The sequence below is a fragment of the Giraffa tippelskirchi genome, chromosome Y (assembly GCF_054371585.1).
Source record: "Giraffa tippelskirchi isolate mGirTip1 chromosome Y, T2T-mGirTip1v1.2.pri, whole genome shotgun sequence".
Taxonomy (NCBI): domain Eukaryota; kingdom Metazoa; phylum Chordata; class Mammalia; order Artiodactyla; family Giraffidae; genus Giraffa; species Giraffa tippelskirchi.
Window position 1 is genome coordinate 748,051 of NC_137290.1, and position 27,105 is coordinate 775,155.

Below are 27,105 nucleotides of genomic sequence, written 5' to 3' on the forward strand. Positions count from 1 at the left end.
ATGGACCGGCAGCTTCACGGCCTCCGCGCCTCGTCTGTCTCCTCCCCTGAGGCAGGTCCCACGTGTCATCCCGCAGGGCTAAGGCAGGTCGCACACTTAGGTGCCTGCAATTCCTGCCACCCCGGAGCTTCAGGGCCAGAGCAGCCATTTTCCAATCCCTCTTCATCTACTTCTGCCTCACTGACTACGCCTTTGACCGTGTAGCTCCCAACAAACCGGAGAATTCATAAAGGGATGGGCACACCAGACCACCTGACCTGCCTCCTGAGAAACCTGGATGCAGGTCAGGAAGCAGCAGTTAGAACTGGACATGGAACAACGGACTGGGTCAAAATCGGACAAGGAGTACGTCAAGGCTGCATATTGTCACCCTGCTTATTTAACTTCTATGCAGAGGACATCACGAGAAACGCTGAGCTGGAGGAAGCACAGGCTGGAATCAAGATTGCCGGGAGAAATATCAATCACCTCCGATATGCAGATGACACCACCCTTATGGCAGAAAGCGAAGCAGAACTAAAGAGCCTCTTGATGACAGTGAGAGAGGAGAGTGAAAAAGCTGGCTTCAAACTCAGCATTCAGAAAACGAAGATCATGGCATCCGGTCCCATGACTTCATGGCAGATAGATGGGCAAACAGTGGAAACAGCCCGGCAGGCTACAGTCCGTGGGGCCGCAGGGAGTCGGACACGGCTGAGTGACTAACGCTTGGTAGCCAAGGAGTGTGAGTCATTCCTTAGGGAGTAGCGGACTGAAAGCCAGCTCAGTTCTTCCCGCCCCCGGCCCCTGGAGGACACAGACCCTGACAAGAGCCGGTCACAACCTCTGGCAGAGCTTCCGAGCGGAAAGGGAACCAGCTCCCAGTGGACGCGGAGGATGCTCTAAGGAGCAGCCAGTTCCCCGAACACAGGGACACCGAGCTGACACCCTGGTGACCCCCAACAGCCTGCCATCCCCGACCAGAAGATGCAGGAAAGCCAAGTGGCCATCTAGCCCCCTGCTGCTAAAAGAGGAACCTTAGGAGGCTGATTAAACCAAAAAAAAAAAAAAAAAACCCGAGGGGCAGGCCACATGCTTGAGAGGGAACGTGGACTGTGTTAGGACACTTCCTGTTCCTTGAGATGATGATAACAGCCGGCTGGTCCCTCAGTGATGAGGAAGGCTCCGCTGATAGGAGATTATTTCTGCAATCGCTGACCTGGGGGAGGCTCCATTTAAGGAGGGAAGGAGAGACAGAGAGAGTGTGTTCGTGCGGATGACCATCTGCTCAGGCTGTTTTTCATAACTGTCCCCCAGATCCTACATCCGGAAGGGCATTGAGGGGGCTCTCCTGCTGGAGAACCCGCCACCAAGGCGTCCAGCATTGCCCACCAGCCACGTACCCCGGGCGGGCAGGACAGCGGCTTCAAGGAGCCCCAGATTCGGACAGTTGGGCGAGAAAGATCCAGAAGGTTGACGAACCGGTAAGTGGACGGCTCCCCCATCTTTAGGGGGCTTGCTCTGGCCGGTAGGATCCTCTGACCACGTGGGTTAGTGATGGGATGGGAGATCGGAATCGTGGAGAGACGGCCTCACCCCGGGGGAGGCTGGAAAAACAAGCTACTGGGGTGAACGTCACGCCACCCGAGCTGCAGGAAGAGAAGGGTGGACACTGACTCTTCTGCATTTCCGACGGACGTGGGGAGGAGTCACCGGCTGGTGGGGTCCGATTCCTCTGTACGCCCTGTTATCTGCGCGCACGCTCAGTCACTCAGTCGTGTCCGACTCTTTGCAGCCCCCTGGACTGTAGCCTGCCAGGCCCCTCTGTCCTTGGGATTCTCCAGGCAAGAACACCGCAGTGGGTTGCCATGCCCTCCAGGGGATCTTCCCGACCCAGGGATCGAACCTGGGTCTCCTGCCTTGGCAGGTGGATTCTTGGCCGCTAGCGTCACCCGGGAAGCCCGCGCTATCAACCTGTGAAACGTGTCCTTTGGGGGCGTCTTTCAGCTATGAAGTCCTCGACGGATTTGTTCTCACAGGACAACACGCGGGACTGATTTCCACTCCCAACCCCTTCGGTCTCGCTGGGGAGACATAGTCTAGACACAGACATAGTGGGGACGTAGTTCCCTCTGATCCGGCTCCCGGCAAGGGCCAGGGGGGTCTCTTCCCTGGAGGCGCAAAACTGAGGTCACGTTCACTCCGTCCTCAGGAAAGTTAGCAGAAGGGGTGGGGGATGCCAGGCTGTGCTCAGAGCCAAGCGAAGCTTTGTTTTAACCTCCTGGCCGCGCAGCTTGTCAGATCTTAGATAGAACCCAGATGCTCGGCAGTGAGGGTGCGGAGTTGTCATTGCTGGACCACCATCAAAGTCCCCCAGGAAGCTGGTCTGTGCCTTTCGCTACGAAGCATCTGGGAGCCATCTGTAGCCGGTGGGGACGTTTAGGTTCCTTTGGTGGAGAAGCAAGTGGCAAACCGCTCCGGTATTCTCGCCTGGAAAATTCCCCGGCCGGAGGAGCCTGGCGGACTACACTCCACGCGGTCGCAGAGTCGGACACGGCTGAGTGACTGAGGAGGCACACACACGGGACCGCAGGAAGAAAGGGGATGGGTACCAGGCTGAGTCCATCTTCAGGACTCATTTCATGACGTTTCCTTGTTTCGGGGAGCTCAAGATGCTAGGGTTACGTTTCAAAGCGTCCCCGTCGCGACTTAGAAATACAGATGGGAAAAAAAAATACAGCTGGAGATGTTTGTCCTTGGATAAGAAGTGAGGGGCTTCCCCAATGGCTTTGTGGGTGAAGAATCTGCCTGCCAACACAGGAGACACAGGACATGTGGCTTCGATGCCTGGGTCGGGAAGAGCCCCTGGAGGAGGAAATGGCAACCCCCCTTCCAGTATTCCTGTCTCGGAAACCCCATGGACGGAGGAGCCTGGCGGGGCTACAGCCCATGGGGTCGCAAAGACTCGGACACGGCTGAGCCACTAAGCAGAAGAGGTGAGGGTCTGGGACTTCACTGGTGGCCCAGTCTGTAAGACTCCGCATTCCCAATGCAGGGGGCGTGGGTTCCGTCCCTGGTCAGGGAACTGGGCCCCACCTGTGGCAACTAAGACCCAGCTCAGCTAAATAAAGGAGAAGGAAAGAAATGAGCGTTTGCAGCAAAAGTGGCCCGGGAGGCAGTTGATTTGGTGGAGATGTGCAGGAAACAGGTGGCGGCTGAGGTGATGATGCTCAGAGACATGTGGGGGGACTTCTGCACACACCCCCTGAAAGCAACGTGGGCAGAGCTGACACCGCTCCAAACGCTGGGATGTTGCACAAGATTCGGCCACAGGAAGCTTTCGTGGAAAAGATGGCCGTGGGCGTGTGGACCACGTGGATAAAAAGAGCCCCACTCCTTGTGGACAGAATCTATTAAAACGGAGAAGGCACAGCCAATGCAACCCCCACCCAGCCACCATGTCCTGTTCTTCCCCACCCGCCAGGGAAGAGGCGTCCAGTTTGCACACACGCTGTGGGTTCCTGAAGCCCTGCCTGCCATTCTGTGCCATCCGTCCACAGCACAAGCTTTCCTGTCCTTTAGATGTGAGGACACGACCCGCCAGATGCTGCAGGGTCAGGACAGAACGAAGTTCGCAGAGCCCGCGGGGGATTCCCAGCACGTCTCCTGGGGTCGTGACGGCAGAGTTGTGACTCTGCCACGGTGGGGTGTCCTGTCCTTCCCTGCCTGTCTGTCCTTCCCTGCCTCAGTCTGCCCTAAATAGGAAGACTTCTGGCTCACTGCTGAGACGCGGGGCAGAGAGGAGGCTACCCCGGATACCGAGATGAATTTGTCTCCAAAGGAGGTTGGTAGCCGCCTCCCAAAAGGAGCCGAAATGCCGAGGGTCCTTGTGCCCCATACTGTTGGTGGCCTCCTGGCTGCTATCAGCTCCTCCTGCAAAGGTGTCTCATTGTCAGGCAGGTCACCTGCAGCTTCCCTCCTGATCACCTCTGTGCAACCAGCAAGGGCGTGCCCATCTCTTTGTGTTCGTAGTGTTGTGAAGACATCAGGGGAAAAAAAAATCTACTCAAATGCACAAAACCCAGCCCTATAATCATCAAACATAAAAAAACCTCCATCAGAATATTCTAGAACTTATAGACTTTTTTTTTTCTTGCTGCCCTGATGGAAGGAGCAGTTTTCTCAAAGGGGAGGTAAGTATTTAGGAGTCAGCTGATCTTCCTAAGGCATGGTTTATCCCCTAGGTTGTTGCTGGGAGTGTTCCTACCTGCGGGGTCCTTTTTGAGCAGAAGAAAATGGAAGAACCAGGGTGCTTGACTCAGGGACAGACGGTTGCCTCATGCCCCAAAGCGGATGCTGTGGATCCAGCATCCTCATCATACATCCCTTCTTTTCATTGAGAGTGTCACCTCTCCTGACCCTCACTGACCCACTGAAGAGAGGATCAGCTTAAAATAATATTGATTAGCCACTCCGAAGTATACCTCTCAGCCCCAGTAATGTGGACCAGTGGTAGTGGGCTGAGGGGAGAAAAATAGGGTGGGTAGAGCCCAGAAAATGTTTCTTTAATCCCAGTGTGCTGAGACTTGTCATCATGAATATGTGTTAAATTTTTTGATGCTTTGGATAGCGTTTCAAACAGAATTTAAAAAGGAATCTCATGTTGATGTATGGCAGAAGTTAGCACGATTTTGTAAAGCAATTATCTTCCAGTAAAAAATTTTAGAAAAGTGGAATCTGATCATGCCAGGTAACCCAGAGGTGTACAAGGAGGATGGTAACCTCACACTATGCTCTGATGGAATATTGCTGACCAAATAGGGACATACGAACAAACCAAAAGCCCTTTAGAGGGGTGGAAGAGGTGAGGCCACCAGTGAAGAGAAGAAGGGATATGTAATGAAAATGCAGGTCCATGGTAGCCACTTTGGGATATGAGGCAATATTGGCCCTGAGCCAAGTGCCTTGGGCCTACCATTTCTCTTACTCACAAAGGCTCCAGCAGTTAGGTTCTGATTCCCAATGACTCCTTGGAGGTTGTGCGAAAAAGGAAGTCCTCCTGCCTTGGTTGGAATCCATTTTCTGAACTGCTGTCTCCTCTTTGGAGGTTTAGGTCCAGTTTCAGGTCTGCAGCATGGTGGTCCTGTTGGATTTCGTAAGCCTCCTGGTACTCCTGAACTCAGCATGCTCCATAGTCCTGGGTAAGTGCCTAAGAGTCTTCCAACGCCAGGGGGTCCGTGTGTAGTGGGGGCTGCCGCCCTCCTAACCCCTGAAAAGAGAAAGTCTCTCGTGACCTGGAGTACCTACCACTGCTGTGAGGTGAAGGGGGTCTCCTTGCAAATCATTCTAGAGGTGGATACCTTTATCATTCAGCAGAATCAGGGACTCAAAGGTGAGGGAGAGTCCTACAGCTCCAGCCCCAAATCCCAAACTCACCTGGAATGTCAGATTTGCTGCCTGTATTAGGGTTGCTGTCGTTCAGATGCTCAGTCATGTCCAACTCTAAGAGCCCATGGACTGCAGCACGCCAGGCCTCCCTGTCCCTCACCATCTCCCAGAGTTTGCTCAAACTCATGTGCATTGAGTCGGTGATGCCATCCAACCATCTCATCCCCTGTCGTCCCCTTCTCCTCCTGCCTTCAATCTTTCCCAACATCAGGGTCTTTCCCAATGAGTCGGCTCTTCCCATCAGGTGGCCAAAGTACTGGAGGTTCAGCTTCAGCATAAGTCCTTCCAATGAATATTCAGGGTTGATTTCCTTTAGGATTGATTGTTTGGTCTCCTTGTAGTCCAAGAGACCCTCAAGAGTCTTCTCCAGCACCACAATTTGAAAACATCAATTCTTCAGCACTCAGCCTTCTTTATGGTCTAGCTCTCACATCCGTACGTGACTACTGGAAAAACCATAGCTTTGACAATATGGACCTTTACTGGCAAAGTGATGTCTCTGCTTTGTAAGATGCTGTCTAGTTTTGTCATGGCTTTTCTTCCAAGGAGCAAGCATCTTTTCATTTCACAGCTGCAGTCACCGTCCACTGTGATTTTGGAGCCCAAGAAAATAAAGTCTGTTACTGTTTCCATTTTTTTCCCCATCTATTTGCCATGAAGTGATGGGACGGGATGCTATGATCCTAGTTTTTGGAACGTTGAGTTTTAGGCCAGCTTTCCATCATTGAAAACAAAATCCCCTGAAAACCTCTGGGAAGCCTCTCTGTGAAGCGGGCAGAGAAAGATAACACTCTTCTTGTGAAATAAGCCCAGAACCAGAATTGTGCATCACAGGCAGCTCACTAATGAGGTCACTCAGATGGAAAGATACCTCACCCCAGGACAGAACCAAGTACCATGCATCATCTGATGCGAGAAGCTCCGATCCTTAGGCCACCTGATGCAAAGAGCCGACTCACTGGGAAAAAAAAAAACTCTGAAAGTGGGAAAGATTGAAGGCGGGAGGAGAAGGGGACGACAGAGGATGAGATGGCTGGATGGCATCACCGACTCCAGGGACATGAGTTTGAGCAAGCTCCGGGAGCTGGTGATGGACAGGGAAGCCCGACGTGCTGTGGTCCCTGGGGTCGCAAAGAGTCGGACGCGGCTGGGTGACTGAGCAACAACAACCCTTGACCTCCGGTGGGTTCGCCGTTTGGAGCCAGCTTCCGCTGTAGGTGGGCTCTTTCCTCCTAGGAAAGTGGGGAGGTGGGCATGCCTTTCTTCCAGGGTCGTCTCTGGCCAGGGTTTTATTGAGCCCAGTTAAAAGACTGAGATGCACCTGAAAAGGTCAAGCAGAGAAAAGAGGAGAGGAGGTGAGGTGGGTGGTGAGAATCTCGTTCAGGGCAGGCTTGTCCTGATAGGTGGTACCTCGCCAGCATCCCCGCCTTCACTCCAGTCCCCAGCCCGAAGGGGACTCTCCAGGCAGCACACCACCACCCCCAGACACACACATACACACAACTCACCCGTCCCCTCCTGCATCCTGAATGCCCAGAAAGGGGCAGCCGCGCAGTTAAACCAACACATCAGGCAGTGCCTGGCATCTGCGCCGACAACGTGGAGGGTTCCAGCTTCTACACATCCTCTCCAACAATTACCTTCTGGTTCTCCAAATTATTACGATAGGTAGACATCACTACAGCACCGCTTCTCGGGTGGCACTAAAAGAACCCTCCTGTCAATGCGGGAGACGGTAGATGCTTGGGTTCAATCCCTGGTTGGGGAGCTAAGGGCCCCCACGTGCCCCGGGGCCAAAAAGCCAAACGTCAAACACAAGCGCTGTTGTAACAGATTCGATAGAAGACAGGAAAAAAATGGTCCCCAACAGAATGAAATAGCTAATTCCAGAGAAAAACAAGTACTGTGTGGTGTCACTTATATGTGGCATCGAAAAGAGATAACAGTAACTAGTGAGTGTAACTAAAGAGAAGCCGACCCCAGCCGTAGCAGAGAGATCAGTGGTTCCCGGCGTGCAGACGGAAGCGGGCGGCAAGATGGGGCGGCGGTTTATAAGAGGCGGGAGAGGGAGCTGTCAGGTATAAAACAGGTAACACATGAGGATGGATGGTGAAACGCGGGGAATACGTCCCACGTTTTATAATAACTGCAAATGAATTACGGCCTTTAAAAGTCGTGAATCACTATGTTGTACTTATATAGTAACATATATTATACACACATATATATTGTATATATTGTACTCTCATATATTGCGTTATATTTACAATTATATTTACTTATATATAAATATACATATTATATATTTTTATTATAATTATATTTATTATATAATATATTTAACATAATCATATACAATGTTATATAATGTATGAAATAACAGAATTAATAATATAAAGATATATTTATTTATATATTATAATGTAAAGATAACATGTTTATATACTATACATTTATTTATACATTACAATAAATTCGCATAATATATTTGTAAGTTGGTGGTGGTTTAGTCGCTAAGTGATGTCCGACTCTTTGGGACCCCGTGGACTGCAGCCCTCCAGGCTCCTCTGTCCCCGGGATTCTCCAGGCAAGAATCCTGGAGTGGGGTGCCATGCCCTTCCTCCAGGGGATCTTCCAGAACCAGGGACAGAATCTGAGTCTCCTGCATTGCAGGCGGATTCTTTACCGTCTGAACTACCGGGGAAGCCCTGATTTTCCCTAACTGTCCTTTTTTGTTCTGTTTTTAATTACAGCAGAAGAGAAGGAATCTCCTATTGCTAACGTGACGCTGGATCCAAGGAAAAAAATACTAAGCTGGAATTGCCGGAGAATCGTGACTCAGCAAACATGTGCGATAGTCACGCCTCTCGAGCCCGAAACCAGCCAAGAGCCACAGGTGGGTGCTCACGGGCTCACGTCCTGTGGGTCTGCTCCTTGTCAATCTTGAATTTCCCTGTAAAATGTCTTTTGAGCCTCTCACTCTTTAACATTCTTGGCTGGGAGGAAAACATCTTTCCTCCACCTTCTTAGGTTCAGTGAAGGGGGTCTGCAGATGAAGTGGACAAAAGCCAGATTACCAGGAGAAAAAGCATCCCGGTTTATTCACTTTTTCTTTTTTGTGGCCACACGGCATATGGCAGCTCAGTTCTTCCCCCAGGAATCGAACCCACGGCCCCCTGCACTGCCAGTGTGGAGTCTTAATAATGGATCACCAGGGAAATCCCGACATTTCTAATTTTTACATAAACGGGGCTTCACAGAAAAGAAATGAAGCGATCAGACTAGGGGGTTTCTGTGGCTTTTTAACAAAAAGTAATGAGTTACAAAAACATGAGAAGACAAAACGGGATTTGGGTTTCTGGGGCTGAAAAATTGTGGGGGAGTGACGAAGAAATATGTAAAGGAACTGAAGAAGATGAAGATTGTTTTAAGTTCCCTAAGTTCCTCAAGTTAAACTTCCTTTAACTTCCTTAAGTTCCTTAAGCTCCTTGCGGTTAGGACTCTGGGCCTTCACTGCTCTGTTCAATTCCTGGTTAAGGAACTGAAATCTCACAAGCTGCACAGTTCAGCGTAAGAAAGAAAAATGTTCTTTTAAGAGGTCACCTGGAAGCTACTTCCCCATCTGAGTGGTAAAGATCAAGGTCCTCAACCTGATGTGGATAAGATAGGATGTTTGTGCTACCTTCACAGAGGGAAATCCACACCTCCTTTTATGCAGATAACAACTGGTTCTGCATTTATTGATTCTTAATTGCCTTTAGCTCTGAAAAATCTTTTTGCCAAAGGGGCGTGTTTTGGGATTCCCCAAAACACTAATTTGAAAAGATACATGTGCCCCAGTGTTCACAGAAGCCCTGTACATGCTGGCCAGGACACCGAAGCAACCTAGGTGTCCACTGACAGATGAATGGATAAAGATGTGGTACATACGTGCAATGGAATATTACTCAGCCATGAAAAAGAACAAAGAGATGCCATTTGCAGCTACATGGATGGACCTGGAAGGTCTTATGCTGAGTGAAATACGTCAGGCAGACAAAGACAAATAATAGATGCTATCACTTGTATGTGAAATCTAAAACACGCCACAGGCTAGTGAATATAGCAAAACAGAAGGAGACTCGCAGATGCAGAGACCAAACTAGTGGAGACCAGTGGGGAGAGGGAAGTGGGAAGGGGAAGCTAAGAGAAAAGGAGTAAGGGGAACAAACTACTATGATTCAGTAAGCTGCCAGGATATATTACACAACACAGGGAATTGAACCAATATTATATCATAACTAAAAACGGAGCGCTGCATCATGCTGAGTCACTTTAGTCATAGTCAAGTCTTTGAGACCCCATGGACCGTACCCCACCAGGCTCCTCTGCCCATGAGATTCTCCAGGCAAGAATACTGGAGTGGGTTGCCATGTCCTCCTCCAGGGGATCTTCCCAACCCAAGGATGGAACCCAGGTCTCCAGCTTTGCAGACAAACGCTTTACCGTCTGACCCACCAGGGAATGCCCACACCACAGGTTATACGTTTACTCTCGCTTCTACCCCTTGCAGGTCAGAAACAACGACACCTACTTCTGCACGTTTTCCAGCGCTGTCCTGCACATGGGGGCCACGCTGACCGTGAACGCCACCTCTCAGGGCCAGGAGTTCTCGCACCAGCTGACCTTTGAAAACCCAGGTGAGGTCTCCTCGGCCACTGGGCATGTTCCTACGGCGCCTGGCATCCGTGTGGCCGGCGGGGCGCTGTGACGACACGGCTGTCGGTGAGGATGTGGCTGTCTTGTCTTCCCAGGCAAGGAGGGCTCCGGAGCCCAGAATCTCTCGTGCATCATCTACAACATCCGACTCATGAATTGCAGCTGGACGCGGGGCCCAGCCGCCCCTGCAGACGTGCGGTATCAGCTCTACATCTGGACCTCTCTGTAAGCCAACTGGGGTCCTGATGCTAAACGGTGGGTGAGCTGTGGGCCCCCTCCCATGGTGCAGGGACTCCCTGGGGTCCTGCTGCTGAATGCTGGGTGAGCGCTGGGCCCCCCACGGTGCATGGACTCACAGGGGTCCTGATGGTAAATGCCGGGTGAGCCCTGGGCCCCCCATGGTGCAGGGACTCACAGGGTCCTGCTGCTGAATGCTGGGTGAGCCCTGGGCCCCCCACGGTGCAGGGACTCACAGGGGTCCTGATGGTAAATGCCGGGTGAGCCCTGGGCACCCATGGTGCAGGGACTCACAGGGTCCTGCTGCTTAATGCTGGGTGAGCCCTGGGCCCCCCATGGTGCAGGGACTCACAGGGTCCTGATGGTAAATGCTGGGTGAGCGCTGGGCCCCCCACGGTACAGGGACTCACAGGGTCCTGCTGCTTAATGCTGGGTGAGCCCTGGGCCCCCCATGGTGCAGGGACTCACAGGGGTCCTGATGGTAAATGCTGGGTGAGCCCTGGGCCCCCATGGTGCAGGGACTCACAGGGGTCCTGATGGTAAATGCTGGGTGAGCCCTGGACACCCATGGTGCAGGGACTCACAGGGTCCTGCTGCTGAATGCTGGGTGAGCCCTGGGCCCCCCATGGTGCAGGGACTCACAGGGTCCTGCTGCTGAATGCTGGGTGAGCCCTGGGCCCCCCACGGTGCAGGGACTCACAGGGTCCTGCTGCTGAATGCTGCGTGAGCCCTGGGCCCCCCACGGTGCAAGGACTCACAGGGGTCCTGATGGTAAATGCTGCGTGAGCGCTGGGCCCCCCACGGTGCAGGGACTCACAGGGGTCCTGATGGTAAATGCTGGGTGAGCCCTGGGCCCCCATAGTGCAGGGACTCACAGGGTCCTGCTGCTTAATGCTGGGTGAGCCCTGGGCGCCCCATGGTGCAGGGACTCACAGGGTCCTGCTGCTGAATGCTGGGTGAGCCCTGGGCCTCCCATGGTGCAGGGACTCACAGGGTCCTGCTGCTGAATGCTGGGTGAGCCCTGGGCCCCCCACGGTGCAGGGACTCACAGGGGTCCTGATGGTAAATGCTGGGTGAGCCCTGGGCCCCCATGGTGCAGGGACTCACAGGCTCCTGCTGCTGAATGCTGGGTGAGCGTGGGCTGGGCCATGCTCCGAGGCCTCACTGGAGGTTTGCTATGCTTCATCACTCAGTCATGTCTGACTCTTTTCGACCCCATGGACTCTAGCCCACCCAGGCCCTCTCAGGGATTCTCCAGGCAAGCATACTGCAGTGGATTGCCATGCCCTCCTCCAGGGGATCGGACGCTAAATGCTGGATAACGCAGGAGCCCGTCCCATAGTCCAGAAATGTGTCCTCTGAGACTCGAGGACATCGATCAACAACGTCCAAACATCCAGGGAGAAAAACACCCATCTCCCTTTCTCCTTCATCTGGCTCGTCGCTCCGAGCTGTGAATGCCCCTGTGATCTGAGAGTGTCAGGAAGTTATCAATTTTGTATTATTTTTTAACAACTGAAGTATAGTTTGAACTGAAGTACAGTAGTTTCAGGTACACAGCACACACACACACACACACACACACCACATATATATATGTGGGCTTCCCAGGCGGTGCCAGTGGTAAAGAACCCTCTAGCCAATGCAGAAGATGTAAGAGATGCAGGTTCAATCTCTAGGTTGGGAAGAACCCCTGGAGGAGGGCATGGCAACCCACTCCAGTATTCTCGCCGGGAGAATCCCAGGGACAGAGGAGCCTGGCGGGCTGCAGTCCACGGGGTCACAGAGACTGGGACACGCCTGAGCCCCTGAGCAAGAACACCCCAGGAGGATACACACTGCTGAGCTGCTCCTTGGCGTCTTTTTTGGACCTCAACACGCAGGCACGGAAATGTGTCCGAGTGCGACCAGTACGTCCTTGACTCGGCCGGGACGCGCGTGGCGTGCCACTTCCACGAGCTCGGCGAAGGCCACGCCACAGACGATTACTTCTTCCTGGTGAACGGAACCAGTAGCGACACGGACATCCAGTTTCTGGACTCTCCTAGCGTGAACGGCCCCAGCCTGGGTAAGACGGTCCCTCGCTCCCCTGGTATGCCTCTGCTCCTCTGCTGGCCGTCTGCTTCATGGCGTTTGCATTTGTCTGGAGACTGTGGCGTTGGGTTCCAGACTGGCCTCAGCAAGAGGCGGGATCGATATTTGGGGTGGAAGACTCCGATGCTGGGAAAGATCGAGGGCGGGAGGAGAAGGGGACGACAGAGGATGAGACGGTCGGATGGCATCACCGACTCGATGGACGTGGGTTTGAGCGAGCTCCGGGAGCTGGTGATGGACAGGGAGGCCTGGCGTGCTGCGGTCCACGGGGTCGCAGAGAGTCAGACACGACTGAGCGGCTGGACAACAACCACAGGTGCAGAGAGGGGTGGGGTGTGTACTCTCGAGTCGAAGGTGAACAAATTGGACTGACGGACGCAGTCTTGGAAAGGAATTCCTCTCTGTGTAGGGGACCTAGTGTCCTTCTGGGGGACTCTCCAACGCCAAAGAGTCTGGTTCCAGACAGACCCTTCGCTGCTTGGGCCGTTGTGTTTACCTTGCGTTGGGCCCGTGGGTGACTTCAGGGGTGCGTGTGGTTAGTCCCTCAGTCGTGTCTGACTCTTTGTACAAACTGCGTGGAGGTGTGGAAGACGGTGTACAAGTGTCTCAAAACACTAAAGACAGAACTAACATGTGACCCAGCAAGTCCACTGCTGGTTACATATCTTAAAAAAATAAGACACCAAAAACACAAAACTGAAAATGCTCGTTCAAAAAGATAACACGAACCCCAATGTTCATAGCAGCGTGGTTGACGAGTGCCAGATAAGGAAGCCATCTAAGGGTTCATTACCCGGTGAATGGATAAAAAGATACAGTACATATATACAATGAAATACTAACTCGCCTCAGTCGTGTCTGACTGTCAGCGACCCCATGGACTGTAGCCCACCAGGCTCCTCTGTCCATGGGATTCTTCAGGCAGGAACACTGGAGTGGGTTGCCGTTCCCTCCTCCAGGGGATCTTTCCAAGCCAGGGATCAAACCCACGTCTCTGTCTCCTGCATTGGCAGGCGGGTTCTTTACCACTAGCGCCACCTGGGGATCCCACAATGAAATACTGCTCAGCCTTAAAAAAAGAATTAAATTCTGCCATTTGCAACAACATGGATGGGCTTGGAGGCTATTATGCTAAGTGAGCTAATTCAGACAGATAAAGACATATGGTGCTGGTGGCTTAGTCACTGAGTCGTGTCCAACTTTTTGCGACCCCGCGGACTGTAGCCCGCCAGGCTCCTCTGTCCGTGGGGTTCTCCAGGCAAGAACACTGGAGTGGGTTGCCATGCCCTCCTCCAGGGGATCTTCCTGACCCAGGGATCGAACCCGAGTCTCCTGCATTGGCAGCAGGATTCTTTACCACTGAGCCCCCTGGGAATCTCGAGTGACTCCAAGACTTGACACCAAGTCTGGCTGCTTGGTTGGTCCATGTATGTGCTGGGTGACTCTACTTCCTGCTTATATGATATCCTGCAAAAGGCAGGGGATGCGCCCAGACACTATTGTCCTAATGGCAACCCGCTCCGGTATTCTTGCCTGGAGAATCCCCATGGACAGAGGAGCCCCGCGGCGCTACAGCCCACGGGGTCACAAAGGGTCGGACCCCACTGAAGCGACTTAGCTCGCATGCCAGCATCTCTGCCTGGGGCTCCAGCGATTCTGCCAGGTAGAGACAGAGGGCGGGGGACCCGGCCAGGAGCCCACGAGCCCAGCATGCACGCTCAGCCGACCTGAGGTCTTGCTTCCTCCAGATTCAGGCTTTGTCTGGTTTTATGCAACAACACCGACATAGGACCAGGTGCCCGGGGAATGTCCTTCCGCCGCCTCTCAGCCGCTTGACTCCTGTGGGTTGCAGGTTTGTTAACCCTGTTTCCTGTTTGGGTCTCTTCTCAGAAAAGTATAACCCGCCAGCGAACATCACGGTCAGGGACAACGGATCGCATTACATGATTCGCTGGGATGCCCCCGCGATCAGATACAGCCTGTCCAATAGCGTCCTGCATTACGCACTGGACATCCAGAAGATGGTGAGGACCTGACCCTTCGTGGAGAAACACGGACTGCCTCCCCTCTGTTCCGCTCGCTTTGGGGTCCAGCCGCCTCACTCTCGGAGGCCCCTCTTTGCCTCACGCGTCTCTTCTGTGCTTCCTCCTGTACTCTCTTTGTCCTAAAAGTGCCGCTCATCCCTCTTAAAAATTTGTATTTATTTTTGGCTGCGCTGAATCTGTGTCGCTACACGTGGCCTTCTTCTCTAGTTGCAGACAGCGGGGGCTGCTCAGGGTCAGTCGTTTCGATGCACGGGCTTAGTTGCCGCAAGACACGCGGGATCTTCCTGAACCGGGGATCGAACCCACGTCTCCTGCATTGGCAGGCGGAGCGTTAACCGCGGACCTCCCCAGGGAAGTCCGTCCTCATTCATTTTTGCCGTTGTTCACTCACGAGCTTTTTTTTTTTTTCTTCTGTTGTCGATGCTCTTGGCGGTCGTACCTAGGAAACCGGTTTGCAGCGCCCGAGGTCATAAAGAGGGTGCTGGTGTGTGAGTCTCAGGGTTTCGTGGTTCTAGAGGTTCCGTTTAGGGCTTTCATCCACGTCTGCTGTCTGCCTTCCTCCCCGCTGGAAGGCAAGTTCCCTCAGAGCAGGGGCCCCAACAAAAAAATAAATCAGCCTTCATTCATTCCGGCAGGGAGCTCACATACCAGAAGTTAGCATCTTTCCTTCCCAGATGGATAGAGGAAAGGCAGCAAGAGGAGAGAAAACCTTCTCTGGGGGGAAAATGTAAAAAAAATGTATTCCTTCTTTTCCTTTTTGGCCACACACCTTCTGTGGTCATTGTCCCCGAGCAGGGATAGAACCCTTGCCCTCAGCGGTGGAGACATAGAGTCCTAACCACCAGCACACCAGGGTTGCTGCTGGAGAAGGAAATGACAGCCCACTCCAGTGTTCTTGCCTGGAGAATCCCATGGAGTATGTGACTCAGACGTTAAAGAATCTGCCTGCAGTGCAGGAGACCAAGGTTCAGTCCCTGGGCCCGGAAGATCCCCTGGGGAAGGAAATGACAGCCCACTCCAGTATTCTCTCCTGGAGAACCCCATGGACACAGGAGCCTGGCAGGCTACAGTCCATGGGGTCACAAAGAATCAGACATGACTGAGCGACTTAGCACTCACTCCCAGAAGCTTTTTGCTTTCAGCTTGATAAGAGAAAACTCCAAGAAGCCTCTTTTAAATCCCTGCATCTGTGGAATCGCCATTATCTCCAGCTTGAAATAACCTTCACAGCCCTCGTGGGATTCCCAGGGGGTTCTCGCGTTTGCAGACAAAGCCATAAAGACAGGCACTTACCATCTCTCCTTTGCTCTCTCTTTACAGGGCAGCTTTTCTAAGAGAGAGCCCGTAAGTATGCCTTCCTTTCTCTGCTACATCCGGGCTTGGGTCATAGATGCTCAGAGCCCCGCCCTCGGCGGGCAGGGCACTCAGCTCAGCCCCGGGTCCCTCTGTGTCCCCGTTTAGGGGTCACCAGGCTCTGGGGACCGATGGAGAATTTGTGGTTTCCCAGATGCTTCTGACTCAGCTCAGGCAGCCTGGTGTCACCCTCCTCGTGGATGGAATAACATCATGGTCCTGAATGGACCTCCTTGCACCTTCTGAGGGCACATGTAGTGAGCTGAAAGGGTCCCCCAAGAAGTCAGGTCCACCAAGAGCCACACAACAGGACTTTATTTGGAAACAGGGTCTCTGCAGAGGTGATGGAGTGAAGGGTCTGAGATGAGGTCCTCCTGGATGGGGGTGGCCCTAAACCCAGTGACAGGCCAAAGGAAGAGAGACACGGACACAGAGGAGAAGCCACGTGGAGACGCAGGCAGAGACGGGAGGGAGGCGGCCACCCGCCCAGGGACGGCCGCCCGGAGCCCCCAGAAGCCGGAAGAGGCGGGGAGGACCCTCCCCTCGAGACTCTGGATGGAGCTCAGCCCCAGATCCTTGTGGCCACCAGGCGCCCCCAGGCCAGGCCCCCCTCTCCTCCCTGACCACCCAGCCTCTCCAGACTTGCAGGTCCCAGGAGAGCCCAGGTGTCGTCCAGGGACTGCCTTGCTCTGAGAAAAGGACTGTCCAGTGTCCGAGTGTGGGTGAGGCATTCAGAGGCATCTGAGCCCTGCTGTGCCTGAAATATACCTGTCCTACCCCGAGTCCTGTGTGTAGAATCCTTTCCCTTTTTTTCTCTTTCAACAATTTTTTTAAAGCATTTTTGTTTTATTTATTTATCTTGGCTGTACCGCGAGGCACGAGGGATGTTAGTTCCCGGGCCAGGGATCAAACCTGCATCCCCAGCAGTGGAAGTACAGAGTCTTAATGACTGGACCACACAGTCCCCTCTCTGTGTAGACTCAGAATAACCACAAGCCCACATCCCAAGGGCATGGGGGCCCTGCAGGACACACGGACACAGACGGACAGCTGAGAGCCCCGACTGTTGTTGTTACTCAGTTGCTCAGTCATGTCCAACTCTTTGTGACCCCATGGACTGCAGCACGCCAGGCTCCCCTGTCTTCACCATCTCCTGGAATTTGCTCAAACTCCTGTCCATTAAGTCAGTGATGCCATCCAACCATCTCATCCTCTGTCGTCCCCTTCTCCTCCTGCCCTCAATCTTTCCCAGCATCAGGGTCTTTTCCAGTGAGTCAGGACTTCACATCAGGTGGCCAAAGTATTGGAGTTTCAGCTTCAGCTTCAGTCCTTCCAATGAACACCCAGGACTGATCTCCTTTAGGATGGACTGGTTGGATCTCCTTGCTGTCTAAGGGACTCTCAAGAGTCTTCCCCAACACCACAGTTCAAAAGCATCAGTTCTTTGGCGCTCAGCTTTCTTTATGGTCCAACTCTCACATCCATGCATGATGACCGGAAAAACCGTAGCTTTGACTACACATACCTTTTGTTGGTAATGTGATATCTCAGCTTTTTAATTCGCTGTCTAGGTTTGTCATAGCTTTTTTTTCCCAAGGAGCAAGCGTCTTTTGATTTCATGGCTGCAGTCACCATCTGCAGTGATTTTGGAGCCCAAGAAAATAAAGTCTGCCACTGTTTCCATTTTCTACCCACCTGTTTGCCATGAAGTGATGGGAGCCCCGGATGCGAGACAGCAAAGCCCCTTAGGGCCCCCACAGTGGGCTGGGAGGGATGGACCAGAGGCGGCAGGTCCCCTGTGCCTCCAGCTGTCGGGGGCACACCTTCCGCCTTCTCCGTGTTTCCAGTCTGGTATTTGTGGCCATCACGAGGTCCTCTTTACTGTCCAAGGTTTTTCTAAGCAGACAGTGGAAAAATGAGTACAGACTGCCCAGCTCTGGTGTGACAGGAGAGCACACCGTCCGCATGAGGGTGCAACACGTGCAGTTTCAAATCTGGAGTGAGTGGAGCTCCACGCACCGTTTCGGTGAGTCCCCCAGAAACACCCGTGGATCCTGACATGAGCCTGGGGAGGGATAGGAATGACCTTTCCTTTGCTGTCCGATCCTCCTTTTTTTTTTCTACAGTTTCTCTTTTATTTCAAACCAGTTCACCTTCATTTTTATTGTTCAGTTGCTCACACACACCTCTTTCTCTTGCCCTTGACGTTTCACAATTATGCATTCATTCCTTTGGCTATGCAGCGCAGAACGGAAAGTTAATATCCACTGACCAGGAAGGCATTGTGCAGTATTAATTGTGCCTTCCTGGAAAAGTAATTGGTGCATCATCTTTTGAGAGTGGCAAGGGGGGAGGTGGGGAGATTTGCTGTTTAGTTGCTCAGTTGTGCCCGACTCTTTGCGGCCCCGTGCACTGCCGCACGCCAGGCTTCCCTGTCCTTCACTACCTCCCAGAGCTTGCTCAAACTCATGTCCATCGAGTCGGTGATGCCATCCGCCCATCTCATCCTCTGTCGTCCCCTTCTCCTCCCGCCTTTGATCTTTCCCAGCATCAGGGTCTTTTCCAATGAGTCAGCTCTCAGCATCAGGTGGCCAAAGGGTTGGAGCTTCAGCTTCAGCGCCAGTCCTTCGAATGAACATTCAGAGTTGACTTCCTCTAGGATGGACTGGCTGGGGGACAGTGACATACAGTGGGGTGTGGTGGGCACAGGATCCCACAAAAATAGATTCTTTGGTGCCATCCTTCTCACCTCCCTGGGGTCCCTCTGTCTGGAAGTTCCCCCTTCCTCCTCTCCGGCCCTGCTTCCCCCACCACGTCCCCCGCCCTGTCGTCCGACGCCAGGGATGGGCGGGCAGGACCGATGTGTGCAAAGCGGACCTTCCAGTCACTCCTGACCCTCTGCTTGTCTGCCCACCAGGTGTCCCAGAGACGAATTTCCTGATGGTCTCGATCGGGCTGGCGGTGGGGGCCGCGGTTTTGTTTGGCATGGCCGTCATGTTCCTCTGTAAAAGGTGAGACACACACACACTTAAATAAACTCGAAAATGGCACGTCAGAACCCACACACAAAAGAGCCCACGCCTGTCACTGCAGCCCCACGGAGTGGCCAGAATCCCAGACTCAGAATGCAGCCTGGAGGTTGCTCAGGGTGGAGGGGATGGGGACAGGGAGTGGCTGTTACTAAGGGGCCCGTGTTTCGACATTGGTCTGTCGTGGGTCCGAGTCACGGCACAATTTAATTTTCCAGTGTTCCTGGGGGTTGCCTGTTTGGTGCCAAAGGCACTCTTGATTTTGTGCCTGAAGGAGTGAACTTTAAAAAGAGGCTTCCAAGAGAGAGGTGAGGCCAGGCGTCTCTGCAGAGAACACAAGCCTCTCTGGAAGATGGGTCCCGAGCACGTGGCTGGGCAAAGCGAGCGCCCCAGTTAGGGGCAGTCCCTGGCGTCACAATGCAGAAATGCCTCCCAGGGGCACCCTCCTGGCTCAACGGAGGAGGTGGTGGAACCCGGCTATGGCCACAGCTGCCACACGAGGGAGGCAGCGAGCTGCTCGCCCGTTTACAAGCCCTGGGTTCCCAGTCTCCGAGGACCAAAGGCGGGAGGAGAAGGAGGCGACAGAGGGTGAGAGGGTTGGATGGCATCACCGACTCCACGGACACGAGTTTGAGGAAGCTCTGGGAGATGGTGATGGACAGGGAGGCCTGGCGCGCTGCAGTCCATGGGGTCACAAAGAGCCCGACACGACTGAAGCGACTTAGCGCGCGCGCACGCACACAAGGACAGGGGATGTCCTGGTGGTGTTTGTACGGCATCCAGGAGGCTCGGGGGGCTGGAGGGGGGACAGTTGGGGCGCTCAGAGGGGCTCAGGCCCCTGGAGGGTCTTGAGGTCACATTGTCAGCGAGTTTGCGCAGACAGGCTGGTGGGGTGGCTGGAGCCGGGCGTGTCCAGGTCCCGTGGCCGCCTGCCTCTGGGTTTCCGCTCTGGCTGCGGCGTGGGGCCTGGGGTCCAGGGCTCCTCGCTCGCGGGGGACAGTGTCTCCTGTCTCAGCTGTCTGTCCTCGCGGGCCCGCCCCGCAGACGGGGCTGAGGCGAGCAGCTCCGTCAGGCAGTGACCGGTCCCCAGGACGCCCGGCCTGCCTGCCTAGACCCATGGGGGCGCCCCTAGCACCGACCCTCCAGCTCGGGACGGTGGCCAGTGCCAGCCACGTGGGCACCAGGTCCTCACCGCGCCCCGGGCGAGGCGGGAAAGCTCTTCGGGCAGCGCGTTCACCACTGAGGCTGGCCGCGCCACACGCAGGCCCGGCCTTGCCACGGGGCCGGGGGCACTCGGACAGGACAGACCCCCTCGCAGCTCTGAGGCTGGGCCGCAAGCGTCTCCCGTCTCTTCCCGACAGGTTCTCCCTGAAGAAGAAGCTGTTTCCGCCCATCCCGCGGGTGAAGCACGAACTCACCGGCTCGTTCCTGCAGGAGGTGAGGGAGGCTGCCTCCCTCCCGGGCAGGCGCCACCTGGGCTCAGAGACGGGCGCTCGGACACGCGGGGGTGGGGGGGCGAGCGTGCTCTGCGGCAGCGGCGTTGCGGGCGGCTTGGGAAGGTCAGTGCCCCCAGGAGGGCAGGGGAGAGGAGGGGAGTGTAGAGGGGAGGGGAGAGCAGGGGGAGGGGAGGGGAGGGGGGAGCAGGGGGAGGGTTAGGGGAGGTACCTAGAGGAGGGGAGGGGCCTAGGGCAAGGGAGGGGCGTGGAGGGGGAGGGGAGGGGAGGGGCCTAGGGTAGGGGAGGGGCGTGGAGGAGAGGGGAGGTACCTAGAGCGGGGAGGGGCCTAGGACAGGGGAGGGGAGGGGAGTGAGGAGGGGAGGGGAGGGGCCTAGGACAGGGGAGGGGCGTGGAGGGGGGAGGGGAGGGGAGGTACCTAGAGCAGGGAGGGGCCTAGGACAGGGGAGGGGCGTGGAGGGGAGGGGAGGCAGGTACCTAGAGGAGGGGAGGGGCCTAGGGCAGGAGAGGGGCGTTGAGGGAGAGGGGAGGGGAGGTACCTAGAGGAGGGGAGGGGCCTAGGGCAGGGGAGGGGCGTGGAGGGGAGGGGCCTAGGGCAGGGGAGGGGCCTAGGGCAGGGGAGGGGCGTGGAGGGGGAGGGGAGGGCGGGGAGGGGCCTAGGGCAGGGGAGGGGCGTGGAGGGGTAGGGGAGGCAGGTACCTAGAAGAGGGGAGGGGCCTAGGGCAGGGGAGGGGCCTAGGGCAGGGGAGGGGCGTGGAGGGGGAGGGGAGGGGGGGAGGGGAGGGGGGGAGGGGCCTAGGGCAGGGGAGAAGCGTGGAGGGGAGGGGAGGGGAGGGGAGGGGCCTAGGGCAGGGGAGGGGCGTGGAGGTGTAGGGGAGGCAGGTACCTAGAAGAGGGGAGGGGCCTAGGGCAGGGGAGGGGCGTGGAGGGGAGTGAGGAGGGGAGGGGAGGGGCCTAGGGCAGGGGAGGGGCGTGGAGGGGGAGGGGAGGGGAGGTACGTAGAGCAGGGAGGGGCCTAGGGCAGGGGAGGGGCGTGGAGGGGAGGGGAGGTACCTAGAGTGGGGAGGGGCCTAGGGCAGGGGAGGAGCGTGGAGGGGGAGGGGAGGGGACAGGCCTAGGGCAGGCATAGGGAGAGGGCAGGGGAGGAGCGTGGAGGGGGAGGGGAGGGGACAGGCCTAGGGCAGGCATAGGGAGAGGGCAGGGGAGGGGCGTGGAGGGGGAGGGGAGGGGAGGTACGTAGAGCAGGGAGGGGCCTAGGGCAGGGGAGGGGCATGGAGGGGAGTGTGGAGGGGACGGGCCTAGGGCAGGCATAGGGAGAGGGCAGGGGAGGGGTGGGGAGGAGAGAGGCGGGGAGGGGGAGAGTAGAGGAGGGTAGTGGGGGGGGCCTAGGAGAGCGGAGTGGAGGGGAGGGGCGGGGAGGGGACGGGCGGGGAGGGGAGAGGCGGGGAGGGGAGGGCCGAGGGCTCGTGCAGTGGAGGGGACACGGGTGCCCAGCTGTCTGCACCTACAGGTGTGTCTGCAGCGAAGTAGAGAAACCGCCACAGGGCGACTTATCTCCATGTGAGAAACCTCAGAGCTTTGTTTTTGTCCCTTTCTGGGGTCTCCATGGAAACCGTGATGCGCTCACCTTGGGATCTTCCAGGAGTGAGGTCTGCAAAGACCGCATTTCCCATCCAGACTCCCCGTGTGCGCTCCTGGGTGGATGCTGAATTTGGCTGGAGGGCGCCTGTGTGACACATGACCTTCCCCACCCACTCCCCCACCCCGTGGTGGCTGGAGGCAGGGACCCTCCCGGGGGCAGCTCTGCGCCCCTGACCTCATCTTCCCATCGACACACGTGCCTCCGCACCCGTGAGAAAGCAGAGATGCCCATAAAAAGCATGGCTTGTGTTCTGAGCCCAAAGCCATTTCCCCAGGAAGCCCCCCCCCTTCTTCCAGTGCCCCTGGGCTTCTTCGGTGGAGCCCGTTGACCCCAAAACCGAATTTTGCATTTCTTGATCTGTGCGTGACCGTGGTTCACCGTGCTTAGCGCTGTTGAGATAATGAGATGAAGCCACAGATTGTCAACCATCTGAACCTTCCAGAGGTTGCGTGCTGACCTCACCCCCTTGCCTTCCACATGCGTGCATGCGTGCTAAGTCGCTTCAGTTGTGTCCAACTCTGTGCGACCCTCTGAAACGTAGCCGGCCAGGCTCCTCTGTCCATGGGATTCTCCAGGCAAGGATGCTGGAGTGGGTTACCATGCCCTCCTACAGGGGATCTTCCCCACCCAGGGATAGAACCCAGGTCTCCTGCATTGAAAGGCGGGTTCTTTACCACTAGTGCCACCTGGGAAGCCTCCTACCCTGCACAGGCGAACCCTAGGTCCTTCAAATGCATGGTCCTCTGTGTGGGACTCAGTGGCTTGACATCAAGGGTCCTCATTTCCTGGAGGGTGGAATTGTGAACTTACCACCCCCAGCGCTGACGCTCAGCCTCAGGCCAGCCAGGATCACCCACTACCTAAACTGGGGGAGTGGGGGTCCCCAAGTTTTCAGTCAGCCACCCACCTGGCTCCCCAGGCCACTGACCCCTCTGGTCACCTCCATGCTTGGGGTCTGGGCACATCGGCGAGGTGGGGGCGTGCGGTCCACGAGAGGTAACGCCAAGACAGGGGAGGGTCTGTTCAAAATAGGGAGCTGTCTCTCTCTGATTCCCCAGGAGCCGGCGAAGACTCATCCCTCCACGTGGGTTGCAGGCATCTCAGAGATGATTGTACCCATGATGTGTTCATTCTTTATTTTAAAAAAAAAAAAAAAAACAGCTTTATTGAGGTTTCACTCACATGCCGTAGAATCCACCCATTAAAGTAACAGTTTGGGGCATTTAGCAAGTTCCCAACATTGTGCAGCCATCAGCTCTGTCTGGATCGTGAACATTCTCATTGCCCCCAAGGACACCCTGTCTACATCACCAGTCACTTCTCCCCTGCCTGCCCCAGTCCCTGGCAACCACAAAGCCAAGCGCTGTCTGCGTGGATTTGCCTGTTCTGGAAGTTTCCTATGAATGGAGTCACACACAATGTGTCCTGTGTCTGCTTCTCTCAGGGAACATCGTGTGTTTGAGGTCCATCCACGTTGTAACCTGTGTCAGAGCTTCTCTCCTCTTCGTGGCTGTGTAATATTCCACTGTGTGGGTGGACCCCGTGCTGTTTATCCACCCATCCATCATCCATCCGTCCATCAATCCATCATCCATCCATCGATCCACACATGCATCCATGCATCCACCATCCATCATCCATCCATCCACCCATCCATCATCTGCCATCATCCATCCACCATCCATCCGTCATCTATCCATCATCCATCTATCCATCCATCATCCATCCATCCATCCATCTATCCATCCATCATCCATGCATCCACCATCTATCATCCATCCATCCACCCATCCATCATCTGCCATCATCCATCCATCATCCATCCGTCCATCAATCCATCATCCATCCATCAATCCACACATGCATCCATGCATCCACCATCCATCATCCATCCATCCACCCATCCATCATCTGCCATCATCCATCCATCATCCATCCGTCATCTATCCATCATCCATCTATCCATCCATCATCCATCCATCCGTCCATCTATCCATCCATCATCCATCCATCCATCATCCATCCATCCACCCATCCATCATCTGCCATCATCCATCCATCATCCATCCGTCCATCAATCCATCATCCATCCATCGATCCACACATGCATCTATGCATCCACCATCCATCATCCATCCATCCACCCATCCATCATCCACCATCCATCATCCATCCATCATCTATCCATCATCCATCTATCCATCCATCATCCATCCATCCATCCACCCACCCATCCATCCACCCATCCATCCATCCATCCAACATCCATCCATCATCCATCCATCATCTGCCATCATCTGCCATCATCCATCCATCATCCATTCATCTATGCATCCATCCATCATCCATCCGTCCATCAATCCATCATCCATCCATCGATCCACACATGCATCCATGCATCCACCATCCATCATCCATCCATCCACCCATCCATCATCCATCATCCATCATCCATCCATCATCCATCCATCATCCATCTATCCATCCATCATCCATCCATCATCCATCTATCCATCCATCATCCATCCATCCATCCATCTATCCATCCATCATCCGTCCATCCACCCATCCATCCAGCATCCATCCACCCATCCATCCATCCATCATCCACCAATCCATCCACTCACCCACCCGTGGATACATGGGCCCTTTCCACCCTCTGGCCATCACGAGTACCACTGATTGGGGGGACCAGGGACTCCACAGAGTGTGGCCTCACCTGTGTGCTGCGTCCTCTCTTCTAGGAGACGGCCTCGTGCGGAGGCCACCCACCATCAGCCTCCCAGGACCCCGAGGACATCTTCACCGTGGAGGAAACCAGTCTTTGGCTAGCGGACCAGCCAAGATGGTAGGTCCAGCCCCAGCCCCCAACCTGTACAGAAACATCCCTTCTGGGCGTCCTCTGCGCAGCCACTGAGAGCACTCTGATTCGACTCTCCCACCGCTTGCCGTCCGATCCCCCTGCCTCAGCCTCTGCTACATCGTCCGCCTGCTTCCCCGCCTGCTGGCCACCGCCACACACACCTTTCCCAGCTGCAGGAGGGACCGGCCACCAGCCCGTCGCCCAGATGTGCCCCGTAGGTGGGTGAGGATATTGGCAGAGTCCGGCTCAAACTCTGGTCCAGGTTGTCCCTGTGAAGATGGGCACCGAACTTGCCCATAACAGCACAGACTTGGGGACGAAGAAATAACGGGGTGTCTGGTCTCCATGGGTTCGGGAAGATCCCCTGGAGGAGGGCACGGCCACCCACTGCAGTGTTCTTGCCTGGAGAATCCCATGGACAGAGGAGCCTGGCGGGCTGCAGTGCATGGAGTCTCAAAGAGTCGGACACGACTGAGCAACTGAACTGAACTGAACTGAAGGGTGCCAGCCAAGCAGACAACCTGAAAAATGACGGAGGGTTTAGGAGAAAGTGAGCAAGCTTCTCCAAGTGAATCAACGGCCTCTATCCGTTTTTCGGGCGAAGGGAGCAGACACAGGATGAGGATGGAAGATGTCCAGTTGAGCGCGATTCTCTTGCGTTGCGTCTCTCAACAACCACACATGAAGCATCTTGCTGGGTTCCAACCACGTCCAGGAGGGACCCGTCTCCTAGACACAGCTATCTCACGCTCGGGCTGCCGGCCAGCAATGCTAGAAGCAGAGACACTCAGCTCCGATTTCCCGGAAACACCGTGAGCCCGTCCCAAGTCCACGCTACGGAGAAAGATGCGTTTCGCAAGAGACAGAAGCCGCGGGTAAGATCTCGTTGCGAAACTTATGCGTTTGGGGTTGGCGCAGCGCTCAGGAAGAGCGTCTTGTGAAACGCTTGCGGAGTTTCAAGAAAATAGAGAAAGATGAGGTCATGGAATCAGATGAAAAATGCCTGCAATCGCTGTGGCCGCGGAGCCTGCAGCCGCGAGATAGGCCGTGCGGTCACCCCAGCGGGTCTCCGGGACGAGGTGCCACCTGTGATCACCGGGGTTGGGGGGGGGCGGGTGTGACTGGAGACCTCCCAGCTCTGGCTGTGAGCGGGCTGGACTCGGAAAGATCGGCTTCTCTTCAGGCGTCAGCTCTGGCTGAAGATGGGCTTGGACCCCGGGACGCTCTGGTTGACAGGGATGGGTTTATGAGTAAGTTAAAAATCAGAGCCCAGGGACTGTCCTGGCGGTCCAGTGGTGAAGACTTTGCCTTCCCGTACAGGGAGGGTGTGGGCTTGATTTCTAGTCCGGGAGCTAAGATCACATGTGCTTCGAGGCCAATAAGCCAGAACATTAAGCAGAACAATACTGTAACAAACTGCATACAGCCTTTAAAAACTGTTGTTATTGTTGAGTTTCTCGGTCTTGTCCAGTTCTTTGCGACTCCATGGACTGCAGCATGCCAGGCTTCCATCACCAGCTCCCGGAGCCTGCTCAAACTCATGTCCATCGAGTCGGTGATGCCATCCAACCATCTCATCCTCTGTCATCCCCTTCTCCTCCCCCTTTCAATCTTTCCCAGCATCAGGGTCTTTTCCAAAGAGTCAGTTCTTCCCATCAGGTGGCCAAAGGATTGGAGCTTCAGCTTCAGCATCAGTCCTTCCAACGTAGCAGCAATAGGATTTGCTGTAATGGGATTCATTGGCTTTTTTTTTTTCTGTGAAACTGATCCATATCCCTATGAATACCATCATTGTTGGTGGCTGAGTACCTTTTTAGAAAGATTCATGTCAATGTATGGCAAAAACTACTACAATATTGTAAAGTAATTAGCCCCCAACTAAAAGAAATAAATTTATTTAAAAACAAAAAAGAAAAGTAATCTTTCATCTTGGGGACTGGTGAACAAGTCCTCACTTGTTTCAGAAGCTGAGGGAGCAAAAATTGGTTTATGCGTTTTATGTTTTTCTTTCATTTTTTTTCCTTCCGAGATGTTTTCTACTTGTAAATGAAAATAATTTCAAAATAGGGCAGAGGGAAACCTTGCAGCGAAGATCTACCTCCACAGCCAGGGAGCTGGGGCATCGTAAGTGCCTCATGCCCAGAAGCAGGGCTTGGAGCCACTCTGTGGGGGCGGGGCAGGGGGGCATATGTATGCAAGTTCCCGGAGGTCACAGAGGGCAAATCTTAGAGCAAGGAGCGCCCACTGCCACCCACCACCCCCC

The 27,105-nt window shown here is 54.9% G+C and overlaps 1 protein-coding gene across 1 annotated transcript; it reads left to right on the forward strand.

Annotated features, from left to right (window-relative positions):
- Nucleotides 1–26,758, forward strand: LOC145537662 (granulocyte-macrophage colony-stimulating factor receptor subunit alpha-like). Its single transcript, XM_081568516.1, has 13 exons — nt 1–55; nt 1,297–1,463; nt 5,093–5,180; nt 8,181–8,323; nt 9,980–10,106; nt 10,221–10,350; nt 12,246–12,430; nt 14,347–14,480; nt 15,822–15,845; nt 17,745–17,880; nt 18,772–18,865; nt 20,245–20,320; nt 24,724–26,758. The coding sequence occupies exons 1-13, from the start codon at nt 1–3 to the stop codon at nt 24,829–24,831; spliced, it is 1,467 nt and encodes a 488-aa protein (XP_081424642.1). The 3' UTR covers nt 24,832–26,758.
- Nucleotides 26,759–27,105: the final 347 nt, after the last annotated feature.

Coding starts and splice junctions, on each gene's coding strand:
- LOC145537662 (XM_081568516.1), top strand. CDS start 1: ATGGACCGGCAGCTTCACGGCCTCCGCGCCTCGTCTGTCTCCTCCCCT. Junction 1,464..5,092: donor TCCAGAAGGTTGACGAACCG/GTAAGTGGACGG, acceptor TTGGAGGTTTAG/GTCCAGTTTCAGGTCTGCAG. Junction 8,324..9,979: donor AAACCAGCCAAGAGCCACAG/GTGGGTGCTCAC, acceptor TACCCCTTGCAG/GTCAGAAACAACGACACCTA.